General features: G+C 44.3%; 1 protein-coding gene across 1 annotated transcript in view; it reads left to right on the forward strand.

The window, feature by feature from the left end:
* Positions 1 to 10,973: 10,973 nt before the first annotated feature.
* The window catches only part of LOC145414667 (uncharacterized), a 118,163-nt gene continuing 107,760 nt past the window's right edge, over positions 10,974 to 21,376 (forward strand). Inside the window, exons 1-2 of the mRNA XM_080284186.1 lie at positions 10,974 to 11,172; positions 20,319 to 20,421. Of these exons, the coding sequence (XP_080140312.1) occupies positions 11,022 to 11,172; positions 20,319 to 20,421 (254 nt within the window). The 5' untranslated portion in view covers positions 10,974 to 11,021. The remainder of the gene's footprint in view (positions 11,173 to 20,318; positions 20,422 to 21,376) is intronic.

Genomic DNA, 21,376 nt, shown 5'->3' on the forward strand with positions numbered 1-21,376 from the left:
AAATGCTTCAGTCAACCTGGAAATCAAAATAAGCAAGCAATCGACCTATTAGCAATTATACGGACATACAGATCGAATGGGGCACAAGAGTATACATTTACCAGTTTGTTTCAACTAATTTACACAAGGGTGTAAGTGGTGGCCGAACCGAATCATCTTTGCAGCCAAGAGATGTGTAAGGAATAAGAAATTAACAGCCAACCCTCCCTCAGCCCACACCCCCAATCATCTACCACTCTCACAAGTCCAAAATGAAAATGCAGTACTATAATTTACGGTACTCAAGCAGGACCTTTGAAAGCATGCTGTTGAGTGTTTACCATACAGAAGACCCACAAACTATTACAGGGTAGGTGGTGGTCGAACCACAGAAACGTGGCAGGTGGCTTGCATTTCTAAAGGACCCCCGGACTGGGGCAGGGAACTGTTAAAAAATCAGAATCTCATTAAAGCAGACTTTACTAATCTACCGGAAGACCCACCGACATGTAAAACCATCCTCCCTGCTAACACCAATTCATGTCCTGTATGAGACAGCCCTAATACATATTCAATATGGACGGTGAGTGTTGGTGCCGAAGTGGTGACGTGTCAAGGTGTATAGTATGTAGGAGGACTACTGGACATTGGGAATGGGTTGTGAAGCCTGTGCCCTGAGTCGAACACATAAAAAATATATAAGTATCAAGGTTGAAAATGAGGAAGGTGAGAACAGACACATTTCCAACAGCAAGCTAATGCAGTCAGGTCAAGTCACAGTATAGCTGTTATGCTGAGTGTTTTTAGGCCGACTCCTCGAGCTACTGAGCGGGGTCCTCTTTCCGGACCGGAAGTAATGCACTAACAAAGGAACAGGACATAAAAACTAGGCAGTCCACCTTTAACACATCTATTACCTTAATTCTAACACCGTGACAATATTACATAGAATGATATTATGGACAGAGGATACAGATATACAAAGTTACGTTAGTACAACACGGGATATTTACACACACTATAATTATACTTTACAATAGGTTAAGGGTCCATAAGTGAATGAGACTAGCTTGCATTAAAGTCCAAAAGGTCTTAGTGTACTGGTGCAATAGAGATGTCTGGGCTTGATGAGCCGGGGAGGGATTATTACTATAAAAGAACAAGGGGAGCAGATCACTATAATTCACTGTTTGGGCTCGGCGCGGCAACTCTCGCCCGCGCGTACACTGGCAAGGGGGGGACTCCTCTAGACTGGACTTGGGAATAGCACTAGTTGTACGGGCCCAGAACGTATAGTCTTTTCCAAGGGAAGGTATTTACGGACACTTTTTGGTGTAATCCCGCTGGTTCACTTTGTCACTGGATCACTATCTCTGTCTCACTATAGGAAAGGAAAAGTCACTAACCTTGCCCGAGTTTCTGGGGCGATATCACTCTGTCACTATAAGGGGACCTCCGGGGGCTCTACCCGTGGCGGGAATCACCGTACCCGCTGGGGGGTGACTCGACCCGGGTCCGATGTTGCAGGGAGACCCTCTTGCCTGGGGTCTCGACCTGTTGTAGGTCCTCATTCTGGTCACGGTGCAGGGAGACCCTCTTGCCTGGGGTCTCGACCTGTTGTAGGCCCTCCTCTGGTCACGGTGCAGGGAGACCCTCTTGCCTGGGGTCTTGACCTGTTGTAGGCCCTCCTCTGGTCACGGTGAAGGGAGGCCTGTCTATGTTGGCCCTAGGGACTGGGGCCAAACAGGTGTAGCAGACGGGTCTGACGTCGTAGGGTCTGCGGCAGGGGAAGGTCGGCGTTGACGGGCTGCTGGGCTCGCCTGGGGGTCCGAGGGCTGCGGAGGTCTGCCAGGGGACGCGCCGTCAGGTGTGGGCTGCGGCCTCATCTCCTGCTGGTACCTGGGGAAGACAAGAATTTCCCGGGGGTGGGAGGTAGGTCCCGACTGGGACCGGGCCTCTGTTCGGGTGACACTTTCGGGGCAACTCTCCCGGGTGGTGTCCAGCTACTCCTGCAGGAGTTAGCAGACTTTAGAGGACACACGGAGGCCGTGGTCTCTCTTGTACTTAGGGAGGGTAGCACAGAGGTGACTCTCTCTCTTGTCTTCACAACTGCCGTGGCACCAGGTTGATCGGTCCTGGGACCCACTTGTGGCTTTGTGTGAGGGTCTCTTTTCCTTGGTGTGGCTAGGGGTGTGGGCCCCGTATAGTCCACTATTGGGCCTCCTGCCCTGTTTGTTATAGAGGGTTCTTCTCCCTCGTCAAAGGACCTCCTGTCCTGGTTGTGGCAGAGGGTATTACGCCCTCGTGGCTCACGGTGGCAGAGGGTGCTAGCCCCTTGTGGCTCACCAGGGTTGTTGCGGCAGAGGATGGTACTTCCCCGTGGCTCGCGGTGGCAGTAGGTGTAAACACCTCGTGGCTCACCTAGGGACCTCCTGTCCCGTTGGGGTGAAGCTGTGGTCGTCACCACAAAACTACTAGGGACTGATATTGTATCAGTCCCACCCCACTGCTGTCGATGGTTAACCCGCCGTGTAATTTGTTGCGGGTCTAGGCTCACCTGGTGTTGAGGTAGTTGCAGGAAGAAGGGGCACAGGTCAGTGGTGGTTGGATGACCCTCTTGTCCCGGGTCACTAACCTGACCGTTATCTCCTCCTCGGGTGGTGGGGTGGTGGTGGCCCGGTGGTGGTGTGGGGGGTGGCGGGGCGGAAGGTCCGGTCGCGGACATTTTAATAGCAATCTGGCTATTTCTTTCTTCTTTTACCACACCAGGTATCAGTACTGATGGAAAAAGTGAAAGCTATGAACTGTTATATTGATGAGCTTTACCAACCTGAGCCACATTGGAAGAGGCAACGCCGACTTCACAGTCATTGGAGACACGTGTTTATATCCTCCAGTTCCACTTACATAGGCAGATGACAGAACCCAGAAAAAAGAAAAAATGAAAAGCACTCTTAAGGCTATCATAATTCTCCATTCACCCACCATTCAAATCTTCCAAATTCTTGGCTCCATCCCGTTGGCAAAATCGCCCACGTTAACGTACTTCAACAAATCAGAGCACTTTCTCATTTGCAGGTAAACTTTTCTTAAAAAAAAAAAAAAAAATGGGGGAGGGGGGAGCAACCCATTATGTGCATCTCCGTAGTATTAATTCTATCTAGTTGCGCCTTGTAGTTTCCATAAATAAATACAAGAAAATATAAAAATGCATAACGTGGTCCCAATAGGTGCCAGAGGTTCTACAAGCTTACGAGAGAGAGAGAGAGAGAGAGAGAGAGGGGGGGGGGATGGATTTAATAATGGTATGGATGAAAAGTCTATCTATCTATCTATAGCCCGACGCCCTAATCCCCCAAAGGGTGGCCGCAGACAAAACGCCTCCAAGTCACTGTATCTAGTTGTGCCTTGTAGTTTCCATAAATAAATACAAGAAAATATAAAAATGCATAACGGGTGCCAGAGGTTCTACAAGCTTACGAGAGAGAGAGAGAGAGAGAGAGGGGGGGGGGATGGATTTAATAATGGTATGGATGAAAAGTCTATCTATCTATCTATAGCCCGACGCCCTAATCCCCCAAAGGGTGGCCGCAGACAAAACGCCTCCAAGTCAGTCACCCACCATTTGACTGAACTCCCTCCCAACTCACTCCCCCCTCCCTCATGTACGTCTCGACTCCATCCCTTCACCTCATCCTCGGTCTTCCCCTACCTCTCCCTCCCTCGACTTCACCTACATACTGTACACCACCTTAGTCAGTCTTTCATTCTTCATTCTCTCCACACGTCCAAACCACCTCAGTGTATTTTTCCTGATTTTCTCAAACACATCCACATCCACCCCGCAACGTTCCTTCACTTCTTCATTCGTCAACCTATCCCTCCATGTCACTCCACATGCTCCTCTCAAGTAACTCATTTCCACTGCTCTCACTCTTCACTTGTTCCCCTCTAGCAAGGCCCATGCCTCGCTTCCATACGTCAGGGTAGGGATCACAATATTATCATGCAGTGACTTTACTCTTGTTTACATTAACTTTCAGATTCCTCTTCCTACACACTGTCTTAAATTCAATCACCATACCTTGAAACTCCCATTCATCTTCACTCAGCAATACTGTATCATCAGCAAACAGCAACACTGGAATCTTCCATATCTCACCCTCATTCATTAGAGTCACCCCTACATCCACTGCCCTACCCTGCACCTCCTTTACAACCCCATCCATAAATATATATTAAACAGCCATGGATACATCACACATCCCTGTTTCAGTCCCACATTTAGATCAAAGAACTCACTCAGCTCACCATCCACTCGCACCGTAGCCCTAGCTCCCTCGTACATACTCTTCACAGCACTCAACAATTTCACCTCCACTCCATATATTCTTAATACTTTCCACATACCTTGCCTATCTATTCTGTCATAAGCTTTCTCCAAGTCCATGAAGGCAGCATACACTTTCTTTCCATTCTCTAGATACTTCTCCACTAAACTTCTTAGAACAATTATCTGATCTACACACCCCTTTCCCTTCCAAAATCCCCCTTGTTCTTCTCCAACTAGCTCCTCTGTTATATGCGTAACTCTTTCAATGAGTATTCTACCATATACTTTTCCAGTCACACTAAGAAGGCAAATACCCCTATGGTGACCACATACTTCTCTCTCCCCTTTTCCTTTGTATAAAGGAACAATTATACCTGATTTCCAGTCCTCTGGAACCCTTCCCTCTTCCCAAGCCAATCTACACAACTACCATATCCACTCCACAACAATCTCACTCCCATACTTCAGCATTTCACCACATACTCCATCAATTCCTGGGGCCTTTTCCATCTTGATTTTCATTGCTTCCACTACTTTCGCCCTACTGGTCTCTTTCTCCCTCATCTCATCCCTTCTTCTCCCAGCCATTCCCCAACCACTTATACTCACACTGCTCTCATTCTCTACATTCAACAAATCCTCAAAGTGCTCCTTCCATCTCCTCAATTTCTTTCTCTTCTCCACCAACAATCTATTATTCCCATCTTTCACTCCCCTAGGGAGGCGCGGTAGCACAGTGGTAGCGCGCTGGACTTGTGATCGGGGGATTGCAAGTTCGAGCCTCGCCCGGGCTGCCGTGCCGGGAGGGGTAGCTCCCTCCTGTAACCCTAGCGGGGCTATATAGTCCAATACAGGGCTTAGCTCGGGGGAACTCCATTTCTCCCATTTTTTTTTTCACTCCCCTACTATTTCCCCCTTCACACTGTCTTAGTTTCTTTACCTCCTTCCAAAACTATATCTTATTCTCCCTTCATTTGACACTCGGATTCCTCTCAAACTCTTCATCCACTTTCTTCTTACTCTCCTTCACCAATCTCATCTCCCTTTTCCTGCTCACACATACCTCTCTTCTCCCCTACCTCTACTCGCTAGTCATTCACTATATGCCTTCTTCCTTTGTTCCACAGCTCGTTTCACCTCATCATTCCACCATGCTGTCCCTTGCACACCCCTGCAATTCCTCACTCCACAGACCACCTCACACGCTGCGCCTATCTCTTCCGTGAATATCTTGCATACATCTTCCACCCCTTTCATCTGCTCTAACTCATACCTTCCCAAACTTTCTTCCACTATGCTCTTATACTCTGCCATTTTCTCACTATCATGCAACTTCACTCTCCTCACAGGAGCTGTTTCCTCCTGTCAACCCCTTCGTCTCTTCACCCATTTTCTTTGCAGCTGAAATGCGTGCTCCCACCGCCAGACCCCCCACTCCGCTACGGACCTGTGGCCCCACCCCCACCCCAGGAGGACACCACAGTGAGCCAGGTTAGCGCGACGCTGGCCCAGAGCAAGACGGGCTCAAGTGCACCCCGACCTTGCCCCTCAACCTGCCCAACCACGACGTCGCAGGGATGCGAGACTACTTACCAGACCTCATCAGGATCGGGGTGGGACTGCTCCAGAATCAGTCCCAGGCTGCACTGTGGTAACGGCCACAGGATGTACTGGGGAGGGAACGGCCACTGTACGTCCCTCAGCTGTTTCCCCCTGCAGCACCGCGACGACGGCCACTGTACGCATCGCGGTAGGAACGGCCACTGTATGTCCTTCTGCTGCAGCCACATCTGGAGCCTGCCTCGGTGCGACAGCCACTGTACGCACACCAACAGGCAAAGGGAGGAATGGAACCGTGACGATAGCCACTGTACACATTGGGGAGGGAATGGCCACTGCACGTCCCTCATCCACCTCCTCCTTCTTCTACGGGAGTAGCACCGCAGTAATGGCCACAGGTTATACCGGGGAGGGAACGGCCACTGTACATCCCTCAGCTACTTCCTGTCGGGCAGGCAGACCCGCGGCGACGGCCACTACGCGCCGGGGAGGGAATGACCACTGTACGTCCCTCATCTGCTTCTTCTTCCTTCGGGAGCAGCACTGCGGCAATGGCCACTGTATGCACCAGGGAAGGAACGGCCAATGTATGTCCTTCTGCTGCTAGCCCAAGGGCCTGTGGAACCACGATGACAGCCACTGTATGCGTCAGGGAAGGGACGGCCACTGTACGCCCTTGCCCACAGTCCTGAGGGTCCTCCCGGAGGAGAAGGTTGCTTGTGCGACCCACTCTCCACCCTGCGGCTGCGCGGGATGCCTCTCTGTCTCTCCCTCCAGTTGTGGTTCCCCGGAGGTGCTGTCGTTTCAGGAGTGGTGGTGAGGCCTGGTTGCTGATGGTGGGATCCACGCCCCTCAGCCTGCCCCTGGACAACGCCGGGTCCTGACGGACGTCCCGCGGGTGAGGTGCCGCAGCCAACCCCTGACGGCGCCCCAACCTAGAGGTGACTGCAGTCCCAGGCCTCCCGGGGCCAGTCCTCGGACCCCAGGGCGGGACCGCCCTGACCCCACTCACCATCAGGCCTTCCAGGGCCAGTCCTCAGACCCCAGGGCGGGATCCCCCTGGCCCCACTCACCATCAGCCCTCCACCCGAAGAAGCGGCAGGTCCAACTCCTGATACCGTTTGGCCCCAGCCCCGAGGGCCCCTCACCAGGTCGAGACCCTGACAGGAAAGGGCCTCCCTGCACCCCAGACCAGAAACGTGCCCGGGCCGTGATGCCCCCAAGAGCTGTCCCGTGCCTACTGCAGGAGGGCTTTCGAGTACGGCTCCCTCTGACTCCCGGGCGCCATCTCGACTAAATCCAGACCTCGGCAGCCCAGTGACGGCACATTGAGAACCCAGTGTCGTGTCAGAGGCTTAACAGTGACAGTGCCGTGTATTCTAGAAATAGTGAGACAGGAACACCACCAGTAAAGTGTCTCTAACCTCACGTATTCAGTGTGCTGTGTTAGTGCCTAAGTTCCCAGGACTAGAGCAATAGACGAGTGTGTGGCGATACCTAAGTGCAACAGACCAGTGTACTACGCAGAGTCCAAGGGACAGATCATATGAACAGTGTCACCATATCTATGTGATATTCTCTTGTACAATAACTCAGGTATAATCACAGTGTCTGTGTCACGTGACGTGTTATTGTTAACTAGCCTGTCATTATACCCGTTCCACATCTAGTGCACCATTGTATGTATATTGTAAGGAAGTTGGATTAAGGCAATATATGTGTTAAGGTGTCTTGCCGAGTTTTTATGCCCTGTTCCTTTGTAAGTGTTCTATTTTCGGTCTAGAAAGAGGACCCTGCTCAGTCGCTGGTGTCTTTGGGACGAGAAGTCGACCTAAAAACATCCAGCATAACAGCAGCCTTACCTTGGCCATGTCAGAGATTCCATTCCCCCATCCTCTCCACACTCTTGCATCCAACACATGTCTTCTCATTCGATCATCCACACACACGTAATCTATCACTGCCTTTCGTTCAACAAGTTCACCCTCCTGCCTCTTCATGACTCTCCATGCCGAAAGAAGATGGCTATTGCCAACACAGTTGTTCACCAAAGCACTACCATTCCCATCTACTTCAGCTGGCACACCCCACTGACCAACCACTCCATCCACTCGTACATTCCCAACTTTGTCATTCATGTCTCCAATCAAAAACATTCGCTGTCCTCAAACTTGTCCATACATGCTTCTACACTTGCCCAAAACTCATCTTTCACTCTTGCCACTCGGTCCTCTGTCGGCGCATATGCACATACAATCTCCCAAGCTTGTTTACCTACTTTCATCCTCCCTAATACAATCCTTGCACTCACTGTTCCATACTCTTATAGTCTCCTTCCACTTCTTGCTATCATCAGACATATTCCTTCTCTTGTCCTCTCATTCTCATTAACTCCCGCACATATTCCTTAAGAGTATTCCCATCCTCTCACCCTTTCACCTTTCCATTTAGAAATAATACCATAACAAGGGAAGACGATAAAAGATAAGAAGGAAGGCAAGGATGGACGGCAGGAAGAAAATGATACACGAATAAGGACAGAAATAGATGGAGAAAGGGTACGGTGTGGAAGACCTGAAGGACGTAATACAGCGGGAGAAAGAAGAAAAAATAACAGGAACAAGAGAGAGAGAGAGAAATATATATATATATATATAGATATATATATATATATATATATATATATATATAAAGGAAGTACTGTATTTTAATGGACGGCGGTAACTTGACGGATATTATACAGGAACAAGAGAAGAAAGGATATGTGAAAAGGAAGAATGGATATGATAACAGGAGCAAGGAAAAAAAGAAGTGGAAAGGATGTGAATGGAAGGTGGGAAGGAACTGGTACAGGAACAAGGGGAAAAAATGAAAAGTAGAAAGAATGTGGGTGAAAGGATGAAGGAAATTATACAAGAACAATGAAAGAAAGGATGGATAAAAGGAAGTTAACTTGGGTAAATGAAGTTTTGCCGTTATACCTCTGAGTCGTTACAAGATTAACCCTAGATACAGTAGGTAACTGCAGTAACTGCAGATGGGAATGGAGTGCTCCTGCTTCCTCCATTGTCAGCGCCCGGTGTGTGCAATTAGATACTAGTGCAGGTATTTTTTTTTTTTTTTTTTTTATGGATTGTCCTGTTAACAGATGTTTGCAGTATATGCAGACTAAAATTGGAGCCCTGGACGTACAAAAATATGGATATGAGGAAGTGGCAATTGAAGGTAACCAAAAATACGTAAAAATTTTTACGTGATTTTGTACTTTCTCAATTTCCGGTGAAATATTCATTTGCTTTGTTTCTCCATTTCTCAAAAGGAGTTCCCACCATCGGTAATGTGTGAACCACCCACTTTTGGAAGAAGAAACCTTTCAGTTTTCATACGGCAATTAAAAAAGAAGGGTTGAAGAAGTGGAAGTTTTGATTTAAAATTAATTTGAAAAAACATAGTGAAAAATGGGCTTTTTTTAAGTAAAATAAAGAAAAATGATCTAGTTTCATGGAGAAATAAGGATTTCCAAATAAATGCTGTGTAAGTATTTTTTAATGTTGGGGTCTGTCAGACCCCACATTACCTCAATATGTTAAGTCAGAAACATTACCTACCTACAGTAGGTTTAAGTTCGCCGTTACGGATTTTCAGAGAAGTTACCTATTTTTTTGTTGCTACCGTCAGACGTGTTTGTGTTTCCCACCTCTAAAGTGAATTGAGGTCACTATGGGTATGGAGTAGCAACTAGAAATTTTGTGGTTCTGACTTTGATTTTTGCTGATGTACTGTATATCCGTTAGCAGAGTCACTGGAGATGGACTCCACAGGGAGGCAAGCCCATCAAAACTAGAGTACACTCATTTGTTGGTATATTGAATGAAACGGTTAAAAATGTTAAAGCATGTGATGACAACATTTGGAGACTCTGTAGTGTGATCAATGTAAGCCAGATGATGAGATCAGTCTCATTAGTCTGGCTTATAATGTTTTGAACTTGAGCACCTATAAAAATAGTGTTGTTGACAACTTGCGCAGGACCAAAATTTGCATCTTCAAGGCGCTAGAGCTCCCACTCCTTCTTTGTGGCACTAAACAGTGCCATGAAACAATAAGATGACTCCAACTGAAGCCTAGTAAGTTTCTTGGCAGGAGTATGTGGTATCGCTGGTAAGAGCAAGTGTGTAACGAGACTGAGTCAAATTCTATCAATCTATCTATCTATTGCCAGACGCCATAATCCCGTAAGGGGTGGCCATTTGACTGAGTTATTTGTTTTACGGAGAGGGGCACTAACCCTTCACCAACCCACTTGTTGACACGTACGGAGCACGTATGGTTTGGTTACATGGTTACCACCCAGCGTTTATCACCTGCATAATAGCGCCGACACCACTGTCTGTTCCCCTGAGGTTGATCTTGATGTAGGGATATCTTGAGTCAATCTGGAGTGGAGACCCACGGGGAAAGTACTAAAAATAATGAATAGAGAGAGCCGAATGTTCAGTGAGATGATACAATGAGTAGGAAAAAAGCTGCTGGCTGTAACTTTAGGCTTACACAAAGGTGGAATCGCAACGTTCGCCCTCAGCGAGTCATCCAAGGTTCATAAGTATCCCAGCAATTGTTCTTGCTATCGATTGATTTCCGCTATAAATCGGGTCTGCAACTGGAAGACAAAACCGTACGCTAAGATGTAATGACTGTCGAACTTACCAAGACAGGCTATCAAATAACAATTCATGTTAAGTTGCTGGTCTTTTAATATAGCTGTACTGACCTATTTTGATGAAAAAATTAGATGATTTGTCTCACTTTCAGCTATGAAGTGAAGGACGGACAGACGAAGTTTTGTAGAGGTTTGGTAGTATATCTTTTGATTACCGAACTTTTAGGTAGCTGCGTATTCATTGGACAGCGTGTAATGTTGTTATCTTTAAATCGATAATTTATTGCTAGTGTAACAGTGTATGATGCAGATTTATCTGATTCACACAAAAAAATAATGTAGTAGTAAAGTGTACGTCAGACGGGGAGAACCAATGAGAACTGTGGAATGTGTGGGCCTTGGACCAATAGGCGGCGGGGGCAGGGAGACGCTGAGCACAGATGTAAACCCAGGCAGCCAGAGCACCGCCTCACCGTAAAACACGTCAAAATGAGGATAAAGTTAGATTTAAGCCAGTTCTTGGAGGACGAGCATAAGTTCTCCGTGGTGAAGGTGAACCCAAATGAGACAAGAACTGTCCGTGACGTCCTTATCAAGATCAGTAAACTCTTCGATGTGTCCGTCGGGATCGAAGATGCGGGTAAAGAAAAGAGAGTTTAGTTTGTCAAATATTACACCCTGAATTTGTATTGTCTCGTGATTTTGCATGTCAAGGGGTCAGTGTTACAGTGCCTTGGTGGATTTAGAAGGTCTTCAAGGTTATGTAGTCCGCTTTAAGGTATTAAGGTGGCTAAGTCTGTATCTTTGTCAGATCGTTGGAGTTTATGATTATTGTTTATTTCTCTGTGTTCATTGGTTCTTTAAACCATAAGAAAGAGAGTTAGAGGCCTAAGTGAAACCACAGGAGGCTCCCATACACGTAATTTACTTTTTTTTCTCTCAAACCATTATGTAATTCTCATTGTGATAGCTTTAATGAGTTGTGGAAAGTTGTAATTTTGAAGATAACATTAAAACCACAGGTTTTATATGCAAACTGTGGCAAGCAGCCATTCTCCATGTTGGACTTTTAGGTTGATCATTTCCATAAAATATCTGTCACTAATTGTTTGCACCTACTATACCCTCTTTAATTGACCTGTGCAGCCAAGATGTATGGGATGAGTAGGGTGTGTTTGATTTGCGGCTGCTGATTGGCCGCTGATGAAGTAATTCTACAGCTCTTCTTATTTTAACACATGTATATTTATATTTTTAATTTGCCTGCAGTGTAAGCTGCCAGTTTACTGGTATATATGGAATAATTTCCAAAGCTAAAGAGGTCAAAATTAGGTTAAAATGTTTGCTGTTATCAAAGAAAATTAAAGTTGATATATTAATTTTATAAAACGATGAGTGACATTTGAAGTAAATTATCCATCCATGGTATATATAGGAGCGTTGTGGTGTTGATGTGGATGTGATAGGAAGCGTTATGAGGAACACACTGAGGTGGTTTGGCCATGTGGAGAGGATGGAGGGTGAAAGACTGACGAAGAGAGTGTATGTGAGTGAGGTGGAGGGGGGAAGAGGGAGGGGGAGGCCGAGGATGAGATGGAGGGATGGGGTAGAGAGGTATATGAGAGAGGGGGGTGTGAGTTGGGAGCAGGGCAGTGAAATGGCGGGGGACAGGGCGACTTGGAGGCGATTTGTTTATGGCCACCCCAAACGGGATGGAGGCGTCTGGCAATAGATAGATAGATAGGTATATGCCCACATCCACATGTTGCACTGCATCCACTCACAGTGTACACCTACATCCACATGTTGCACTGTAATATCCACCCATGGTGTACACCTACATCCACATAGTGCAATACAACACATGCCTGCATTTACTTCTATGACATCATCGGTGGCTAATCAGCAGCCGTGAATCAAACATTCTACTGGTACTTGTCCCATACATCTCAGGTGCACAGGTCAATCAAACAGAGTTTAACCTAACACAGCTTGGTAATTATTTATTAAAGAAGGACAGCACTTCCACCTATATTAAAACAGACTCACAGTCTCAAGGTAAGTAATTTTGGTACAAAAGCAACACAGATAGGTGAACTGTTCCACAGTGAGTGCAAGAAGCAATTGGAAAAAGACGAAAAATACTGTATACCTATTTAGGGGTATTTAAGGAAGCTGCCAGGCACTGTTTACTGATGATCCCCGACCAGCCATGTTCAGGGGACTTTGGCCACGTATACCAACCGTCACTCTGACTGGATGTGTTAGTGTATTCCATGTCAAAGCAATGGGAAACTTAATGATTTTAACCAAACCAAACCTAATCCAACCTAACCTCTTTTGTATTGACAGCCAGCTTTCAAATTTAAAAACGAATGTTAGGAACATTAAATATGGCCGGCTGCTGGCAGACATCAACAGAATCTTTGCATTCAACATCCTCATTTATAGCTTTCAGAAATAAGTTTATAAAAATCCCCAGTAGCTGAGGTAATCCAGGCCTCAGTACTAACAAGGCATATGGGCCTGATGGAGTCCCTTTTGTTGTTCTCAAGAACTGTGCTTCTGTGCTTACACCCTGCCCAGGCAAACTCTTTCATCTTTGTCTATCAACTTGTACCTTTCTTTCTTGCTGGAAGTTTGCTCCCATTCAGCCAGCCCCAAAGAAGGGTGACCATTCCCAGCCCTCTACCTATCGTCCAATTACTTTAACATCTTGTATCTCAAAAGTTTTCGAGTCAATTAATAGAAAAATTTTAAAGCATCATTCCTATCACAACCTTCTTTCTAATCGTCAGTATGGGTTCCGTCAGGGACGCTCCACCAGCGATCTTCTCACCTACCTTTCAGACTCTTAGTCATCCTCCTTTTGGGACTTTGGCGAAAGCTTTGCCATTGCACTCGACATCTCAAAGGCTTTCAATTGAGTCTGGCATAAATCTTTACTCTCCAGACTGCCCTCTTACGGTTTCTATCCTTTTATCTGTGCCTTCATCTCTAGCTTCCTTTCTGGTCGTTTTATAGCCGATGTTGTAGACAGCCATCGTTCTTCTAGATCTATTAACAGTGGTGTTCCTCAGGGCTCTGTCTTGTCACCAACTCTCTTCCTTTTATTCATCAGTGACCTTCTGAGCTGTGCGTCTGGCCCTGTCTACTCTTATGCTGATGACTCCACCCTTCACCTTTCCATTCAGTTCCCGCAATGTCCATCTCAATAGTTACTTCAACAAACAAGGGATCAGGCTATGGCATGCCTAATGTCTGACTGGGGTAAAAATAATCTTGTTGTTTTTAATGCATCAAAGACTCAGTTCTTACACCTATCAACCTGACAGAATCTTCCACAGGTGTACCCACTAAAGTTTAATAATACTCAGTTTAATCCTGCATCATCCCTGAACATGCTTGGGGTTTCATTCACTCAGGACTTATCTTGGAAAGATCATATTACATCTCCTGTATAATCTGCTTCCAAGATATTGGGTGTGCTAAGCCAACTCCGTTCCTTTTTTACCCCTGCACAATTGTTGAGTCTATACATGGGTTTTATCCGCCCCTGTGTGGAGTACAACTCGCATGTATGGGGAGGTTCTCCACATACAGCTCTTCTCAATAGGGTGGAGTCAAAGGCTTTTTATCTCATTAACTCTCCTCCTCTTGCTGGCTCCCTTCAGCCTCTGTCTCTTCGCCGCACTGTTGCATCTTTGTCTCTTTTCTGTCGCTGCATCAGTGGTCGCTACTCCTCTGAACTGTCTGCATGCGTTCCTCCGCCTCTGCAATGGGCACGTGGCGCCCGTCAGGCAGCAGGCTCTCGTCCCTTTTCTGTCCAACTCTCTGGTGCAAGAGTTGACCGTTGCTCCCGGTCCTTCATTTGTGCAACGGGTCAGCGCTGGAACTGCCTCCCTCTGTCTGTGTTTCCTGCTTCCTGTGATCTCCAGTCTTTCAAACACAGTGTGTCCAGGCATCTGGAAATGATCGGATCTTGAATTTGGCTCTCTTGTATTTTGTTCTTCTCTTGGAAGGAACAGTTTTTGCGGGCTTGTGGCCTTCTGGTTCCTTCTTCCTAGCATTAAAAAAAAAAAATATTAGACACTGCAGTGTGAAAGACGCACCCTAATTCTAGAAGGGCAGTTCTGAGAAAAGTGTCTTGACCAAGACTGCAGAAAGGATGCTTGATATGAGTATTTTTCACTAAAATGCACACTCACATTTCAGAATCTCTATTCAGTACTGAATATGTCTTTGGTTTCTTTATTTTTATGTAAAAGAAGGATACAAGACATGAAAGCAAACAACCCCTTTCTTACATAATGTTATTGCATTCCATGACACCATCTTAGCACTTTATGAAGTCCACCTTTCAGAATCTCTATTCGCTACTGTATATTATGTCTGGTGTCTTTAGTTTTATGTAAAAGAAGGGCACAAGACAAGAAAACAAACAAACAATCCCTTCCATTCAGAATGATACTTCGTACCACGTCGCCATCTTAGCACGACTGGTATGTTTGTGTAGTCTGAAGTGTCCAATTTCTTTTGTACAGTAATTTGAGACGTGATGTTCATCTCCATTAAAGTACTGTAAATATGTATCAGTATATAGAGATAAGTATTATTTTTCGTGAAATGAACTTAAAAAAAAAAAAACTCAATAAAACCCGTTCTTTCATTCATTTAAGAAAATACACAGGCCATTAAATGAAGGAATACATTATATCTCCAAATCAGATGCCTGCGTGTTTTCAGATGCCTGCATGTACTGAATATTACAGTCACAGACAACACAAACAAATTTTCAAAAATCAGTTACAAGGAACATTTACAGCATTTTATTTACCCTAAAAGTACCCCATACTAATCTGATTCGTGACCCACACCTCCGGTGTTAAGGTATACTGTAACTTGTTTCTATTGTCTCATTACCTACAGACAACATTCACTTCCTAAACTGAATAAATATCCTTAAGCAAACCAAATGAAGTACGACATGAGTCTTTTCCGCTCAGCAAACATGCTCCTGAACACGACTTCATTGCTGTCACTAATGATGCACTCACTAACTTCTGAATACCTCCACAATAATAATAATAATCATAATAATAATTATAAAATAAATATAGCTCTTGTATATACATTCATTCATTCATTGCCAGACGCCATGTATCCCAAATGGGGTGGCCAAGGGCTTAGAGTTAATTGTTTTACAGGGAGGGGCACTAATCCTCCACCAACCCCACTTGACACGTAGGGATGCCAACAGCATCTGGTGTTCCCAGGCTGTCACCCATCCAAGTACTAACCAGACCCAACGTTGCTTAAACACACTGAACAAAAAGCAAATTAAAATGTTTTACACCTGAAGTTCAATATGGCGAGGTTGTTGGGAGGCGTACAGCTGTCTCTACCCTCTGCTCAATAACACTCTCTCACTGACAGTGCCGCTTTCCTCACATCATCAGAAATTAACAAAACATTCTTAACTGTTCACAATTTACTAAAAACAGCCATGCACCTCAAAACTTATCAGATTTAGTGAAATCATTGGGTCCGGTTAGTACTTGGATGGGTGACCACCTGGGAACACCAGATGCTGTTGGCATCCCTACGTGTCAAGTGGGGTTGGTGGAGGATTAGTGCCCCTCCCTGTAAAACAATTAACTCTAAGCCCTTGGCCACCCCGTTTGGGATACATGGCGTCTGGCAATGAATGAATGAAAAAATGATTTAAACATCCATTGTTATGCCTTCGTAACACTGCTGTCTCCCAGTTGCAGCCCCATTATCGAATAGCAGAACATAATTCTGCACTGTAAATGCCAAGGTAAATATCATGTAGAGAACTAGATAAATAAAATTATAGACAGATAGGTACCGAGACATTTATTCTTCCACCCCACTCCCCTACACACAGTACTTATTAAATGTTATAACTAAATCCTACATCTCTACCTCCATTTTCTACCAGTTTCAGCTGAAAGATTAGGTAAGCGAGAAAGAGCCTTCATTCTTATCCTGTTTTATTCTAACAGTTTAGTAAAAGAAGCTACCGTACCAAACATAAGCTAACGAGCCTACTGCAATTACAGTATTCTCTTATTATTGCTAATGCAAATGTTTTTATTGAGTACATGTGATTAGAGAAGCTTTTCAAACTAGGGGCAATTGATACAGCCCACGCTAACCTCTTCAGTGCATAATGTTTCCTGAACTGAATAAAACCATCTGGCAGGCATGAATAAAGTACCTTACAAAATACATTACTGGGTTGAAGGGCTATGATAAGTGGTTTATCACTGTGCCTCTACCTGAACTTTTGGAATGCAAATCGGTCAAGATCCAGGCTTGGTATCGGGTACCTTTAGGATAAGTAATGTGCCATAAACTTTCGTAGTATTTTTTTTATTATTATTATTATTATTATTTCTGTTTGTGTTTTCCGTGATCTTAAAATACCATACATACAAGCAATTATATTTATAGATAAAGAAAGTGTATTTGTACTCTATTATCTGAAACAAATGAAAGAACTATACTTATTGAGTTAGGTTGTCTCTGTATACTGATACATATGTATACAGTACTAATAATACATTACCCTTGCGTCCAAGACGTTTTGCATCCAAGAAAGAGACCATAAACAATACTCCAAAGTATTGCTGTAATACGGTTGCATATGTCCAATACGGAACCAACGGTTCATAACGACCAAATCGAGGAGAATACAACTATGACGGTCCAACACGGTTCCTGTGCCCTGGAGAGTGACGTGGTTGAGATGTTGTCCAATAAAATATTGGCATCTGGTCACATGATGAGCAAGCGGGGCTTGCTTTTGTCTTTCACCAGAGCATTGTGGACACACCACAAATTGCACTCAGTGTTTTCTCCTAGGTTATTGCCTCTTCTTATGTAACCATGCCCAGGAAACCGACTGCTAACCCCTTGAAGCACCGCCTTCTACCTCAGGATACTAAGCTGGAGATAAGCTCGGAAACACACACACACTTTCAAGGTGAGGAAATTTATTTTGGTACCAAAATAGGACTAGGTTGATGTTTTTAGGGGCTCTTTTTGAAGATTTTGTGACAGTACAGTAATCCCCGTACTTTCTGGACACCCACTTTCTGGACATTGTGGGCCTGGACCTTCAGAACCCAAAAATGGCCCAAAAAAGAAAAAAATCCCCCCCAAATTCGAATTTTTTTCCCACCCGTAATTTGAAATTGCCGCGCGGCACCGAGCAGCTGTTACACCACAGCCCTTTCACCCCTTCCTTCCTCCCCCCTCCCCTGTCAGGGTTGCCATTTGGTATTTTTCATTATCAAATGCGGGCCTATTTGGTAATGAAAAATTCGTTTGGTAATGAATCAGAATGGTGCATTACCAAACGGATTTTTCACATGTATGAGGATACAGAGGATGGAGATGGTGGATTGTTTGCTCTCTCTCATTAATCTGCTAGCCAACATAGTGTGAAAATACAGTGGAGTCTCTTTTATCCAAAAATCTTGGGACTTGCAAAGTTTTGTTTAATCAATTTTTTTGGATAAAAGATACTGTAATAATATGTAGGATACGATGGAACAGTATTGTACTCACCCATCACCCATTTCTGGTGACGTCTAGCCCACCATCACCACCAGCACCCCAAAAGCCACTCAACCATCACCAAAACACTTAATATACTGTAGTAACTACGTATGTAACTGCAATTTTGCAGTTGTAATAGAAACTGTCAACTTAAATAAATCTTCACTTAAATAACGCTCGCCCTAGTGACTTGCAGAGCAACCTTAAACTAACACTAGTGGCGCGAAAGAAGCCCGCCGTGTTTGAATTTTTGGATAGATTTCAGATTTTTGCGGTTAATCGAAATGAGAACGTTTTAGTAAAAGTTAGGGTTAATGGCATATTACGGTTAAAAGAATTTCGGATAAAAGAGACTCCATTGTAATCAACATGCTGTTAATTATAAGGAGAGTGATTACATGTATTTCCACTTGTATATATAATTAGTGAAGAATAAATGCTAGCTTTACGAATTTGGTAATGAAAAGTTAAATTTAGTAATGAAAATTGAGGAGTTTGGTAATGTGGCCGTTGCGATCTGGCAACTCTGTTTCCCCGTCACCACCACTTGTCTCCAACAGTTACTGCCTAACTTCGATCGCGAGTAGATGCTCATCGCAATGGAAGCCACACTTGCTCATTTTTTGTGAATAAACAGTGAATAAACTGCAATACCTCGCCACTAGACCACACAGGAATTTACAGTGTTGTGCAGTGTTAAGAAATTAGAATTTAGAGTGCAAAGGATTAACTGTGGAGTGCAAATTGGCGGTTGAAACTGGCGTGGTGCAGTTAAGAACAATATGCAGTGTTAAACAATTATAACTCATAGTGCAAAGAATTAAGTGCAGCACAACACTGGATTACTGTATGTGCTTCAATAGCATTTTCACCACTGCCAAAACCTTAAAATAGGCGGCCACAAATGTTCTGTAAGTACCCTGGCTGAAGTACAGTCACTTCTAATTCCTCATTCTTTGGTTCCTTTTCATTTATTTCATTCTTTATGTCCATTATTGGTGTGAATAGGGTCTTAAATAGATTTAAATAGGTGCTATGTATGTCCGGTAGGAAGTTATTTGGGTAGCTTTCAAAGTTAGGCTGGGTTAGGGTCCTTAAGTACCAGTCCAGGAGCCAGGGGCCCACATTCCAGATGGGACTAGTTTCCGGACATGCCTTTGGCTCTGTTACGTCCGATAGTAGAGGGATTACTGTATTAAATTTTTCCATGAGGTCTTGTGTTGGTGTAAGACGTTTTTCGTCCTAGACGGGACCCTCAGGAGACAATATTACCATCTTGGATGCGAGGATACTGCACTTTAATGGAGGTGGATGTTAATTCCTGATATTGTTTGAACGAAATTGGAAAGTTAATGAACACTGTCATTGTTAAGATAGTGTCTTAGCACTAAGGAAATTTTTGTGAGGAAGGGGCTGTTTTTTTTTTTTTTTTTTCACCGGGGGGGTTTCCGATGTCACACGCTCCTCCCTACAGGGGATTTCGTGATTTTTGAAAAAAAATACCCTTAATTCAAACCCTAATATCTGCCAAACTATAACAGCTAGAGAAAAAAGTAAAGATACATAAGACTCACCAACTCTTCCTCTTTCAAATGAGAGTATTCCTACATCTCCAGGTGGTCCTGTCGATGAGTAGGGATAAGTTAAAGTTCAAAGGGTGGCAGGAAGACGCTTGGGGCTATACACGTCAACAGGCATTGTTCTGCACCCAAAATCGTGACGGCTATCCAAGTGAACCGATGCATAGGGGTTAATATATATATATAAAATTAAAGAAACTGCAGTTTTGCAAGGTGAGTGTGTATTTGAGCGAACACATCTCATATTAATCAGTGCTTTTTGGAGTGTTAGTCAAGAAAAACTTTTACCTGACTGCCCTTCCAGCATTAGGGTGCATCTTCGTGCAGTGTCTTAGTTGCCGTGAAATATAGTAATGAGAGTCTGCTGTGCATCATGGTAATGATATTAATTTTTGTTTGGTATTCTGTAGTATGTGTATTGTTATGGGGTTGAAGCTATTCAGTGTCTTTGCTGTTTAGATAGGGCAGATATGACTATCAGTAATGTTGAAAACAATTTATCCCATTTATTACCCCTTAACAAATAATTTCTTTGATCATTTGACAAAGAAATTCATAATGTTGTATGTACTGCTGCAGCATTTTTGTGTATTATAGCCTTTCATTTTTCTTACAGATGATCCATCAAAAAAGCCAACCTTAGGATTATTTGAAGATGAGAACTTCTATATTCATCCAGATGAAACAGCAACAGTGTTGCAGGACACAGGTGTTCTTAAGTAAGTATTAGGAAGTAAATTATTGTAATTATTGTATTGTATGGTATTTCATTCAGATGAATTTTGTCTTACAAGGACCAGTTTAATTTTTTTTTTTTTTTCTCTGTTATTACATTGGCAGAGGAGACAAGGGCAACAGAGGATGATACACAGTAATCTCACAGTTATCTGGCACAGTTCAGCCAAACCTCCCTCCTGATATTGCAGAATGCCAAATATTTTTTCAGTACCCCCAGTTGGCCATCCATTTGGTGTTGAGCCGGATAATGTGTGACTACCCTGAGCTCTCCGCCTCAACCCCATTGTAAAAATTTTCCTACAATATTATTTACAAGTAAAAGATTAAAATCAAGGATAAAATACAATAAATATTGATACAGTACACTCATGAGCACTAATTTCTGCACAGGAGAGTCCCCTTCCTTCCCCTGTATACCCTGGGAAGAGGGGAGGGGTGGGTTGAAACGAGCTTCACCCACCTCTGCCCCAGCTCCCAATCCTCCTTCATATCCCTACCCCTCCCCACCCATCATTCTTAACTGGCAGTTACATCTCAAGCTCACCTCATATTTAACACTCTTGGTCACACTGCTATTACAAAAACATAAAACACTAGGATATGTAAAAAGTATATGATATAACCATCAACATGCTGCAGCAAGAAATTGATGCATTAGAATGTTGGCAGTAAAACAAAAACGTTAGAAATGGCCATCCAATGTCTTATGCGTTGGGTGCACTGCTTTGTGTGTGTGCAAGCACACACACACACACACACACACACACACACACACACACACACACACACACACACACACACACACACACACACACACACACACACACACACACACACACACCGCTCGCTGGTGCAGTGGTAACGTTCTTACTTGCCAACTGGTGGACGGGAGTTTGCGCCTCGCTCAGGTTGCGAAAAGTTTCACTGACAAAGTGG

Source organism: Coenobita brevimanus, chromosome 100 (genome assembly GCF_032717465.1).
Source record: "Coenobita brevimanus isolate Jiangsu-jjx chromosome 100, ASM3271746v2, whole genome shotgun sequence".
In the NCBI taxonomy this organism is placed as follows: Eukaryota; Metazoa; Arthropoda; class Malacostraca; order Decapoda; family Coenobitidae; genus Coenobita; species Coenobita brevimanus.